The following is a 13,279-nucleotide window of genomic DNA, read 5'->3' as shown; positions in this document are numbered from 1 at the left end:
ATCATTTTAAATCTATGCCCTCCAGTATCTGACATTTTCATCTTGGGAAGGTGACTGAGGATCCACTCAATCTGTACCTCTCATAACTTACGTCTACTAGGTCACCCCCAAGCATCTGACACTCAAGAAAAACAATCCAAGTTTGTTCAACTTCTTATTGCAGGTACTCTCTAATCCAGGCAAAATCTTTGTGAACTTCTTCTGCACCTTCTCCCAGGGCACCAAATCCTTTCAATAATACAGCAACTAGAACTGCCCACAATGCTGTAAAATGACCAAACCAAGTTTTATACAACTCTTCCTATGCTTTGACAACGCAAGGATCAAACTGCCTTTTGGACATCACAAACACTTAACCCCTTTGTTAGTTGCCCACACAAAAAAAATATTTACATCGGATTATTTGGAGCACTGAAGGCTGAAGTTAGTCATACAGAAAATCTTTTTAAATGACTCAGTTATGGCAATCCACGCAATAAAATTTAATTAAACTCAGCATTATTATATTTTTGAATAAAACCATATTTCCAATTAAATTTGTCATTAAAAATTATCACTATACAGCAAACAGTATAAACAGCATTTAGAATTATATGAATTTCAAGTCTATGAAATAATAAATGTATATGTTCAAGTGTATAATTGTTTTGTTCAACCTCCAAAATTGAGTAGTGGCATCAGTACTATAAATGAAATTCATACAGCAACAGCTATAACTTGCCTAGCATTTAGGACTACAATAAAGCACATGAAGAACAAATCAACAATCATGAAAGACAGGGGTACTGTGCCTGAAACTCTAGAAGGATTGTAATTCACAATATAAAGAAAACACTATAAATAAGAAACAGTAGTAGACCAATTTGCCTATTAATCTTGTTCCACCAATAATTTTCCTGAACAACCAAATTTTCATCTCATAATCACTTTACTGCTTCTTCTTCATACATATTAATTTCCTTGCAGTTCAAACATCTAAAATTCAAACATCAAAGCAAATTTGTTGTCAAAGTACATGTATGTCACCATTTACTACCGAGATTGAGTCTTGTGGCATTCATTGTAAATTCAAAGAAATCAATGAAAAACTATACACTAAGACAAACAACCAACGTGAAAAAGACAAATTGTACACCATTCAGCCAGATTTTAATTCACCATTCATCACCATCTTTTAATCTGGCCAAGAAATGGTATTGTCAGCAATCTTAAAATATAGTATTGGAGCAACACTCAGCCTCACAGTGAAAAGTACGCAATGAATAGAGCAGCAGGCAAAGCACACATCCTTGTGGTGCAATTGTGCTGATTGTAATTGTGGAACAGAATCCTAAATCGAAACACTCTGGAATCTGCAAGTGACAAAATCAAGGATTCAGTTGCAAAAGGAGGTATTGAGCCTAGGTCTTGTAGTTTATTGATTAGTTTTGAGGGAATGATAGTGTTGAATGCAGGGCTATAGTCAATGAAGAGCATCCTGATTTATGCATCATTATTATTCTGATGTTCTTGGGCTGAGTGAATAGGCAATGAAATGCCATCTGCTGTTGTGACAATAGGCAAATTGGAGCAGATCAAAGTCAATCCTCAAACAGGAGTTGATATGTTGCACCACCAGCCTCTCAAAAGACTTCATCAATGGACATAAGTGCTACTGGATGATAGTCACTGAGGCAAATTAACATGTTCTTCTTGGGCACTGGTATAATTGGAGCCTGCTTAAGCAGGTGGGTACCTCACCTGCTGAAACGAAAGGTTAAAGATATCAGTAAACACTCCAGCCAGTTGATGAGCACAAGTCTTCAGTACTCAGCCAGGTACATCACCTAGGCCAGATGTTTTCCGTGTTCACCTTCCTGAAAGATGTTCATGTCAGCCCCTGACATGGAAATTACAAGGTTGCTGGGGGCTGTGGGAGTTTGTGAAGGTGCCTCCATGTTCTGTTGGTCAAAGCGAACATCAAAGGCATTGAGCTCAGCTGGGAGCAAAACCTTGTGGTCACATATGTCGTTTGATTTTATTTCGTAGGAAGTGATAGTATTCAAGCCCTGCCACAGCTGTTGAGCATCCATCTGTGATTCAAGTTTGGTCTGGAATTGCCATTTCAGACGTGATATAACTTTTTGGAGATTTGAGCTGGATCTTCTGTACTTTTATTTTGATCACCAGACCTGAACACCACTAATCTAGCTCTGCGTAGATTGCAGACCTCTTGATTCATTCAGGGCTTCTGGTTGAAGACTGAAAAATTTTGTAGCGATACACCCTTTATAAAGTCTGTGACAAGCATGGCATATTAATTCAGATCCTCTGAGAATCCTTGATCATGGCCCAGTCCGCTGACTTGAAGTAATCCCATAGCTGCCTGTAATCACCTCTCTATTGTCCTTACCTCTGGTGGTTTGCTCTTGCCTGTGCCAGTATCCCAGGAGGAGGACAGCCAGCTGATTGGATTGCCTGAAATGCGGTGTTGGGGTGAAATAGTAGACCTTCCCATCGTAGTGTAGCAGTGGTCGAGTGTGTTGGAACTCCTGGTGCTGCAGGTGAAATACTGATAACTGGGGAGAGATTTCTTCAAACAAGCCTGACTGAAGTGCCTGGCAATAGTGTGAAAGGCGTCGGGATAGGTTGTTTCTTATTTACTAATTGCGGCACTCAATACATCGAGTGCTCGATTAACATCTGCTTTAGATGGTATGTAAACTGCAGTCGGGATCACAGAAAACTCATCTGTGGATGATGGCAGTTAATCAGTAGATGTTCCAGATTGGGAGAACAATATTGTTGCAAGTCTGCTACATTTGAGCAGTGCAAAGAGCTTATCATGAAACATAGTCTGACATCTGACTTGAATATTTTTAATGACCATTCCCTAGCTCTTGGAATTAGAATTCAAGAGTGCCACCGCTGTAAAGTATTCCTCCTTATCTCCATTATAAGTGGGTATTGGCTCACTGTGTCCCCTACTCAACACCAAGTTGTTAATACCTCCCAGAATCCCAACAACCCCTCCCCAATCAAATAGAGACCAAAATTGTATGCAATACTGTGCAATCTCACCAGAAATCCAAAACCCTTTCTCTAGAAGTTAGTGAATATTTCTGAATTCACTCATCCATTATCATTGCAGCCACTGCCTTGAAGAGCCCTTTTTGTGTTCATAAATTCCAGAGGATTGGTTGGACTCTAGTTCCCATAGTTTATTAATTGCACTAGACAACAAAGGTTTTGCTTCCTAAATAGTTTTAGGTGTATCTTATGGATTCTGAGCTGCTGATCATGAAAATCACCATCAACTCTGGATAAGGCTTTTTTAACATGGAAAACTAAGGGAATAAAAACTTTTTTAGATTTGTTTTCAGAGGACTGTTTAATGTCTTTTTCGCAGTTAATGGATAAATATGATACATCCAGTACACATTTTTTTTAGATATTTACAAATTAGGAAATTTTTTACATGTTTTTTTTTACCAAATTTTCCCTTGGCCTCCCCATTAAATTAGGTTCATGCTATTTTTCAGTTTAAACCATTTCAAAAACGATTAATAGCTATTATTTATAAACAATTAATGAATGCTCGCATGTTGCCTAATGATAAGGTTAAATGCACTTGGGAAATAGAACTTCAACATTCACTTTCAGATGATCAATGGAGTAAAATTTATTATCTAGTTAATAACTCATCTATCTGTGCATGTCATTCTTTAATTCAGTTTAAGATAGTACACAGGGCCCATATGTCAAAAGATAAATTAGCGCATATTTTTTCTAATACAAGTCCTATTTGTGACAGATGCAACGCAGAGGTGTCTTGGTCCTGTGTAAACTTAAATAATTTTTGGAGGGATGTGTTTAGAACATTATCAAAAGTTATACGTGTGGATTTACAACCCAATTCACTCACGGCCATTTTTGGGATTATTCCAGATGAAACAGGTAGAGTTTCTGCTTCCGCTCAACGTGTGATAGCCTTTTCAACTTTACTGGCTAGGAGAGCTATCTTGTTATACTGGAAAGATTCTAATCCACCTACTGTTTTTAACTGGCTCTCTTCTATTATGTCCTGTTTAAGTTTGGAGAAAATTAGAAGCCGGACCTTTGATACATCTTTTAATTTTGAGCAAGTCTGGCGACCCTTTATTCAATATTTTCATATGATTTAATTTTTATTTATTTTTTAAAAAAATTTTTTTAAATTTCCTTATCCGCGAAGGTGCGGAGGTGACTGGAAGGACGTTTTCTTTCTTCTTTTTTCTTCTAATTTTATCCTCAAATGGACTGCCCAATCTTTCTTTTATTTTTGTTTTAAATTAGTTTAGCGGGTGTTTTTTTTCTTCTTGTATAATAAAATTTCCAATCTTTTTTTATGATTTGTCAAGAGAACTTGTGGTTTTTTGTTTATTATATACAACAGCGTAATACTATACTTAATTGACTTTGACAATACATACTTTTTTTTGCTGTTTATAAGTCTTTTGTATTGTGTTTGTTAAAACTTCTCTGACTTGTAATTTTTTCTTTACTGGAAAATCAATAAAAAAGATTGAAAATGAAAAATGAAAATCAACATGAAATTTCCCCATCACTCACTTTTTTTAAAAAAATCATCTATATTTGTTATTTCAATTCATAATTCAAGTCATAACTAATACCAAGATTAACAAAGGCATTTTTGTTGGTCCACAAATCAAACACATCATGAATAACAGGTAATTCAAAGAACTTCTAGTGGGACCAGAAAAAAAAAATCACATGGAAGGCATTCAAGGATGTTGTTCAAAATTTTCTTGGCAACTACAGAGCGCCAAACTACAAGTAGCTGGTTGACAACTTGCCTCAAGCATGAAGTGCAAAATTTCACTAAAGATTAATTTTTTGCATTTCCATTTGGACTTCTTTCCTGCAAATTTTAGTGGTGTCAGTAACGAGTATGGTGAAAGGTTTGAAGAAACAGTATCAGGGCAATTGGAATCCATCGATGCTGGCTAATTATTGGAGGACACTTAAGCAAGAAGTGTCATCAACAAAATATTTTTAGCTTAAATTATTGTAAAGTGCCAGCACCATCATGCATTATACTCAAGAAGTTAATTTCTTGCTTCTCCAAATTCCAACCTGATACAAGTAGTCTGAAATTACATTTGTGTTCATCTTCAGGCAGTGTACCACAAACAAAAAAAAAATTCAGAGGAAGCAACACTACTGAAAGAAATTACTGCCCAGTGTTACCCTTTCTCTTGTGAAAGAAATTGCTTTAAATTGCTGCTTCACTACAGCTCCTTGATTATCTGTAATTGAGATACTGTTAGTGTCTTTCCACCATAAATACAAATCTAAAATAATTTAAAATCTGACATTGTTGAGTTTCTAGTGTCACCCTCTAACATCTAGATATAAATTTTCTTTTTCTGTAAAATCTCCTGAAATATTTTCATATTGTTTCTTAGTTGACTCTCACATTTATTCTTTTCCCTCTTTAATTTAGTTACACTTTGCTGATTTCCAAGGATTCCCTAATCTTCATAACTGTGTATACGTTTGAACCAATAGCACTAAGGAAGGAAGATAAAACCACTGGAAGTCAATTCCCTGGTTTTTAGGCAAATAAAATGGAACCAGTAGAGTGCTCTTACATCAAGCTGTTTATTAGTTGAAACATTTTTATAAACGGATTCTACTGCCTGCTGCCTTTGCCAGAAAAACTAAATAATCTTCATCAGGCATGACCTGCCCTTTACAATCTACACTGGCTTTCCAATAAGCTAAAAAATTTTCAACCTGTTTAATCAATCTATTTGCAGCCTTTATTCTGTGGCAATTGCCCGAAAATGGAAAGCAAGATACCATGTATTCTGGTAGTATATATACAAAAGTAATAGAAAATACACTCAGCTTTTCAGATTGTATCCCCTTATACTAGCTGAACTCCTGAGTAAACCATTCTGAAACAATATAATTATGAAGAATTATAATGAACATGCAATGTTCCCAACTTCTTCAGGTGGCTTTAAGGAAATGTCAGTTATTAATGCTACTTCATTCATGACAATCAATTTGCTCCTGTTGGCTTTGTGTGTCTGTGTTCTTATATTAGTTACAAATAGATTTTAATATGCTGTAAGTAAACACAAGGTCGACGTGCAGCATGTTCACTATTCCTTGGTTTTCACTTACAAAACTACTCTAGTTAACAGTAGTCCTAATCACTTTTTTAATAAAGCTGTGCTTTTTCTTGATATCTCTTGCCAGTTTCTTTTCATTGAATATTTGCAGTAGTATTGCCATATTTATTTTTTTCTCTCTCCTAGTCTCCTAGACTAATGTTATTTGTGAGGGCAACCTAAAATGAAACACGCGAATAAAAAACTCAAGTCTTCCATTACCGTTTCCACTGGCAAGTGATTCACAAGGGTAGCTCTACACAGACTTTTGCTTCCATTATCTTATTTACAAATTTTCTCAGTTTACTGCGAATTGCCAACATCATGTTAAAGTTATCTATTCATATCCATTTCCACAACTCCTTGTTTTCAAATATTACATTGTTGTCTAGTGATGGCACTGTATTAATTAACCTAATCTGACACCCATCCAAAGACTCTGTTTATTGATTCAAGGACTTAATGATTCAAGGACATATTAATGCAGAAGCTATTTTGAACACACAAGAATTTAAGTTTTTTTTAAATTAAAATCTCACATGCCCACAATGGTGAGCTAGAAGACCAAGAAACGTAGACATGCAACGCTAATGACTGGGACAGTACTGTTGCCAACGGCTGGTATCAACTTTATTTTACCCTGATACAAATACCAAATAGCCATTCTGAATAAAAAGTTTAAATTTACACTATGGTTGTGATGGATTCCATTTATAAATACTGAAGCATGGCAAGGAGGTAGAGAATATCTACACAGCTTCATGTGCTGTATTTTAAATACAGAATGGAGATTAATTTCTTTAATTTTAAAAACACCAAGTGATCAATCCGCTAGTTTTATTTCCAGTTCTAAGAAAAGATCTTGCATCATAAATGTTATTTGTCATTTTTACTGACTGAGATGCTGGATATTTTTGTATTGATGTTTGTAGATATTCATTTAAAAAAACATTTAATGCTGCTTTTGGACATTAAGGAAATCAAACTGCAGGAATAAAGACAGAAACCGCATATACAGTGGATTCCTGTTAATCCATGGTTAATTAGGCCAACTGCTTATTTGGGATAACTCACAAAAAACAAAAACTAATCAAGAAAACAGCCAGGATTTCCTTTGTTTATTTGGGGCAGGAGATTATTGCCAAACATTTTCTAACTAGCATCAGTCGTGTGCACTTATGTGATCATTAGACACAACACCATGCTTAGAGTGAAAGGTTTTTAAATAGCATCAGTTGTGTGTACTTGTGCTTAAGAAGCAGTAATTTTTGCCACTGATAGTGAGAAATAAGCACAAGAGAATTCAGAACAGTTTTGCTCACTATGGTTTCTAGCATTCAGGTCTGAAGATGCTGGATTAGACTGGGAGTGAAAATGGTAACAATTTCACTACTTCAACAAGTTAGGAACTATGAAAAATTTGAAGGTATCAACAATCATCTTGAATGTTACAATGAAAATAAAGATTAGGAGGATGCAATCATTGAAAGCTTTGTATTAAGGCAGTGCATTATCTGCACTAGGTGTCTGCAACTGGTTGTTCATTTACAGCCCATCAAAAGAATACGCAGCATACAATGGATGAATTCCTCCATCAATGACTATTAGGAATTAATACAGTTTTACAGTACTGTAGTAGTAGTACTAGCGATATTCTAATCTGTTCTGTATTTCATTTAAAAATGTAATTTGTTACTCAGTTTTAAAAGTTTCTCTTTTTTGTACCATAACTATTTCCATGAAACTTTGGACAAATGGGTCAGCCACTTAGTTGGCTCAAATGTAGCAATTAACTAGAATCGACTGTATAAACTAAATTTCACCTGTTAGAGCTGCAGAAATGATACAAGTGTTACTTTCAAGGCCAAATTGGACAACAATTTATAACTTTCTTCAGATACAGCCATTGCCATTGTTTGACAAATAAAAATGATGCACGTCTTTTCATGTCATTAATGATTTCAAGTTAAATAAAATGTAATTTTAAGGTTGTTTCCATTTTAATGAGCAACACAAAAGCAATTAATAAATACATTACCTTTCCGGAGTTTAATCGCTGTACCCTCGATTCACAGATTTTCTTCACAAAAAGTAAACTGTTTATCTGATTCTTTATGTTGCTTATATCTAAAAGTAAGGTTGCAACAATTAAGCAAAACCTGAATAGGTCAGATTTCTAAAAATCTTCAAATAAGTTTAAACATTAAAATTAAAATATATACTTTCACAGATTAAGTCACCTCAGATTAAAATAACGTACTCAAAGTCAAAACATTAACCCTATCCATGTGTTGTCAAATAAACAGAGGATAAATGACTGCTTGCAAGTTGCTTTTAGTTTTACCTTGGCACGATTATATATATCTAATATTTAGGATTTACAGATTTGCACTTCAAAGCAACCTTTTATTTAAATAACTGTTTGCCTAAGAAAGTATTCGGACAAGTTCTATAACTAAGTAAAATCTAATGATTCAACCATCTTTTAAAATACAACAGACCAATTGGAAAGTGAAATGCTTTTCTGATAAGTGCTTCATAACACCTTATTTATTATGAGATTTATGTGCTGAGATTGACGTTCATCAATTAAAGAGTGCCTTTATAGTTATTTCAACAAAAAAAGGAATGCATATATTTAGAGTAAGATGGTTGATGGAATTAATGCCATCAGGATAAGAGAACCAGAGATACACAAGATAATAGCAAGTCTGCAAAAAGTTACTAAAATATACTCAAAGAAGCTCGAGTGTGAAAACAGATCTTGCTTGAAAGCCTTTGGTATAACATATAAAATGGAGAGATGAAATGAAGCAACACAAATCAAAGTCTGACTTGTACATGACATTGTATCACAATTCTTCCAAGAAATTAGATTATTTTGGAAATACATGGTTAATTACCCACCACCTTGGCTTATTCAAGTTGCCCCGTCATGCCCATTGCTCGTCATAACCCATGTGCAAATGGTGGAGTTTCTGAACAAACAGGAGGTGCACATATTGTGCAAGCTTGTGAACCATAGATTGCATCCTTTCAAACGGAAGGATGTCCCGGTAGATTCTTAGGAGCTAAATTCATTGGGGAATTTTTTTGGAGGAGGTAGAATAACTGGGTCATGTTGCAAGGATTAAAAAACAAGGGGTCTACTTACATCAGCAGACTTGTAATTAGGAACTAAATCTAGCCAGGAAGCAAATGTGTCCAACAATTGAACTTGTGAAAGCAAAGACACGGTACAATACAATTTACCACAGAACCTCTTACAAGCCAAAGGATCCAAAGTAGGTCATTCAAGTAGAAGCTAACAAGTCCAACTAACTAAGGGTAATTTTGAATGTTCAAGCAGTTGATTCAGAGGCCGCAACCTTCAAAGGGGCTTAAATATGTGATGACTATAAAGGAAAACCTTGAGCTAGGCTTCATGAAGCTTTTGTTCTCCTTGGACTCTCACATGGTGATTGGTGAACCTGCTGTTAAAATATTCTAGCACACTGATGTGAAGTCATTGTCTTACAATGCTACCCTACAGTTAGTCCATGAAAGAAAAATGGCAAATTAACTTTTGCTGAGAAGTGGTGTAGGGGGCAGGCATTCAGTCTCTTGGACCATCAGGATCTCTTCTGAGGTAGAGGCGACCTGTACAAAAGGGACAGGTTTCATTTGAACCAGGAAGAGACCAATATCCTGGCAAGGAAATCTGCTTGTGTTACACATGACAATTTACACTAAATACTCGATACCCCCAATGGTGAATGGGACCATGAGGAGCAAGTGTGCAGAGAAATTCTTCATAGCTGTAAGAATAAAAGTTGTATTAGTGTGAGATTTTAATTTCCTCAGCATTGACTGGGCCACCCAGAGTATTAAGAGCCTGGATGGGAAGAAATTTGTGAAATGTGCCCAGGAAAGTTTCCTGAATGCAATACTGGACCTTCACTCAGGGAATGAGGCCCAGAAAGTAACTCAGTGAGGGAATACTTTGGCTATAATGACCATATTTCTGTTAGTTTTAAGACACTGAAGAAAAAAGGTAGGACAGTTGCCCGAATTAGAATCTAAATTGGATCAGGACTAATTTTGCAGGAATTGAGCAAAATCTAGCAGAAGTTGATTGGGTGAGCCTGTTTGAAGGAAAAGAAACACATGGCCAAGTGAAAGGCTTTTAAGAATCTGATTATCAAGAGCCCAGGAGCAGCATATCCCTATGAAAATCCAAGTAAGCTCAACAAGTTCAAAGAGCCTTGGCTGACGAGAGATATTGAAGCTCTAATTAAAAAAAGAAGAAAGCATAGGTTTAGGCTAGGGATGAGTAAATGAGTGACAATAAAGTGATTAAGGATAGTCTAAGAGGGAAATCAGGAGGGCGAGGAGAGGGTATGAGATGTACCTGGCAGGTAAGATTAAGGAAAACTCAAGAGGTTCTATAGCTGTACGAGTTCTAGGGAGAGAGTAGGTTCCCTTAGAGATCAGCAGGCGTACCTATGGCTCAAGTCACAGGAGAATGGTGGGACATTTAATAGATATTTCTCCTCTGTGTTTACTACTAATGATGGTTGTTCAAGAACCAAGAGTAACAAGTGGAGATGCTTTAGAAGACATTCACATTACCTGGGAAGAAGTATTTACAGTTTTACAGAGTATTAAGGCAGATAAAAACCCTGGGCTGACCAAGTGCTTCCTCAGACTTTGTTGGAAACCAGAGGAGAAATTGTGGAGGCCCATGCTGAGGTAACTGCTTCATCGCTAACCACCGGTGAAGCTCCCAAACAATGCCATGTGCCTTATATTGTTCCTTTGCTTAAGAAAGGTTAATGTAGTTATAGGGGATACAGCCAGTTCACACATTAAGATTCTGAACTGGGGTGGAACATATTTTGGAGCTATTAAATGGGATGTTGCTTTAAAAGTGTGATGTCAACAGCTCCAGGGCCCGCATGTCCCTGATAGGAAGAAGGGCAAGAGCTGGCAGGTTCAGGGAACCCTGAATGACAAAGGATATTGAGGTTCTAATTAAGAAAAAGAGGATACACTGTGCATAAGCAATTGGTTACTAGCAAATCTGTTGACGATAACAGGAAATGTAGGAATTCACAAGAGAGAAGCTAGGACAAAAATAGGCTACAAGAAGGATCCTTCAAGCAAGGTGAAGCAAGACCCAATATTTTTTACAGCTATATTATGAGTAAAAGGAGAAAACGGGTTCCCTAAAGATTCGCACAGCTGCTGTGTAGACCCAAAGGAAATGGGTGAGGTTTTAAAGTATATTATTTCTCTTCAGTTTTTACTGTGGAGAAAATTATGGAAATTTAGAAAAGGGGGAAATGAGCAGTGTTGTATTAGAACACATATGAATTAGCAGGGAGGAGATATTAAGATGCATTGATGGAAAAACATCCAGGACCCGACCTGGTGCATTTCTGGACTATATGGGAAGCTAGAGAAGAAACTATGGAGGCCCTTGTAGAGATTTATGCTTCATCCCACAACTGAGGTGCCAGAGGACTAGAGAGTGGCTAATATGACACCATCATTTAAAAAAGGTAGCAAAAACAAGCCAGAAAATCACAAGTCAGTAAGTCTGATATCAGTAGTGGGTAAATTGCTGGAGAGCATTCTGAGAGACAGGATCTACTAACATTTGGAGAAACAGGGTCAAATTCAGGTTCATGTATTTATCACATGTACATCAAAACATACATTAACAATCAGCAAAACATAAGAATGTGCGGAGGACAGCCCACAAGTGATGCCACATATTCCAGCACCAACATAGCATGCCCACAAAATTCAGGAAACAATAGCAACAATGGCTCTCATTCTCACTAGTCTTCATCTACAGCACCTGCCAGCCCAACATCCGTCCACATGATCACTGGTCTTAAAATATGCAGCACAGAGTAGATCTAGACTCCTCACTTCCCTGTCCTTAAACCTGATCCTCTCTGTCCTCAAAAAATTCCCACGAACCCAAAAGTACAACCACTAAGTCTCAGCCAAAATCTTGGAGACCAAAAGGCTCTCAGCATGGAAAGTAATGTCTGAAGAAACTCTGGGATCTTTGAAGAGGTAACCCAGGAGGTAGATGCAGGTCGGGCAGTGGATGTTGTCTGTACTGACTTTAACCAGATCTTTGGCAAGGTTCTCTATTGGGAGGGTAGTCTGCAAGATTAGATCACATGGGACCCAGAGAGACAGTGGACTGGATTCATAATAGCTTGCTAGTGGGAAGCAGATGATGATCATGGAGGGTTTTTCCTCAAACTGGAAGCTTTGTGTCCAGTGATGCGCCACAGAAGTTAATGCTAGTACCTTTGTGGTTTGTAATTTATATAAATGATTTGAACATGAATGCACAAGGCATTCTTAGTAAGTTTATGGGTGAGATTATATTCTTTTCTCTGAATGTTCATTAAATTTCATCTTTCTGTACAGGAACATAGTCAACTCACCCCAATATCTCAGCTATTGTTTCAATGTACCAATTATAATCTACATATGGATTACTTGTGAACTACTATATTCACATAGTTAAACAAACATCATTGTCCATTAATTTTTTTCAACCTGACATCTTTTGACAACATATAGCATACAACAGCCCTGCCTCTTTGGATTAAGAATGTTGGAAACTTAGGTTTTAGTTTATGGAAATTAATATACTTGTCCACATAATTGTTAATATCCCTGAACTTTACAGCTGTTATGGTGCTCTTATTAAATAAGATAATATAATGAGTACTGAACTCATTTTTAATGTTTTCTCATGACACAACCAGTGGTAATGTGGCCACTCCATTAGGTACAACTGCACAAAAATGCAAACATCTAATCAGCCAATCATGTGGCATAAAATCAATACATACAAGTATGTAGACATGACCAAGAGGTTCAGTTATTGTTATACCAAACATCAGAATGGGGAAAGAAATGTCATCAAAGTGACTTCGATGTGGAATAATTTTTGGTGCCAGATGCGGTAGTTTCAGTATCTCAGAAACTGCTGATCTCCTGAGATTTTCACACACATCAGTCTCTAGAATTTACAAAGAATGCTGCGAGAAACAAAAAACACATTCAAAACATCCAGTGTGGATAGGCGAAAACATCTTGTTTAT

At 36.5% G+C, this 13,279-nt stretch overlaps 1 protein-coding gene across 6 annotated transcripts in view; it reads right to left on the bottom strand.

The window, feature by feature from the left end:
* Positions 1-13,279, bottom strand: part of snx13 (sorting nexin 13) — a 180,663-nt gene that overhangs the window by 56,610 nt on the left and 110,774 nt on the right. For all 6 annotated transcript variants that reach the window (XM_073054106.1, XM_073054107.1, XM_073054108.1 and 3 more), the window contains one exon: positions 8,200-8,288. In XM_073054106.1, the coding sequence (XP_072910207.1) occupies positions 8,200-8,288 (89 nt within the window). The remainder of the gene's footprint in view (positions 1-8,199; positions 8,289-13,279) is intronic.

Source organism: Hemitrygon akajei, chromosome 8, assembly GCF_048418815.1.
Source record: "Hemitrygon akajei chromosome 8, sHemAka1.3, whole genome shotgun sequence".
Classification (NCBI taxonomy): Eukaryota; Metazoa; Chordata; class Chondrichthyes; order Myliobatiformes; family Dasyatidae; genus Hemitrygon; species Hemitrygon akajei.
The sequence above is the reverse complement of the archived record's forward strand: the minus strand, read 5'-3'. Positions and strand labels throughout refer to the sequence as shown.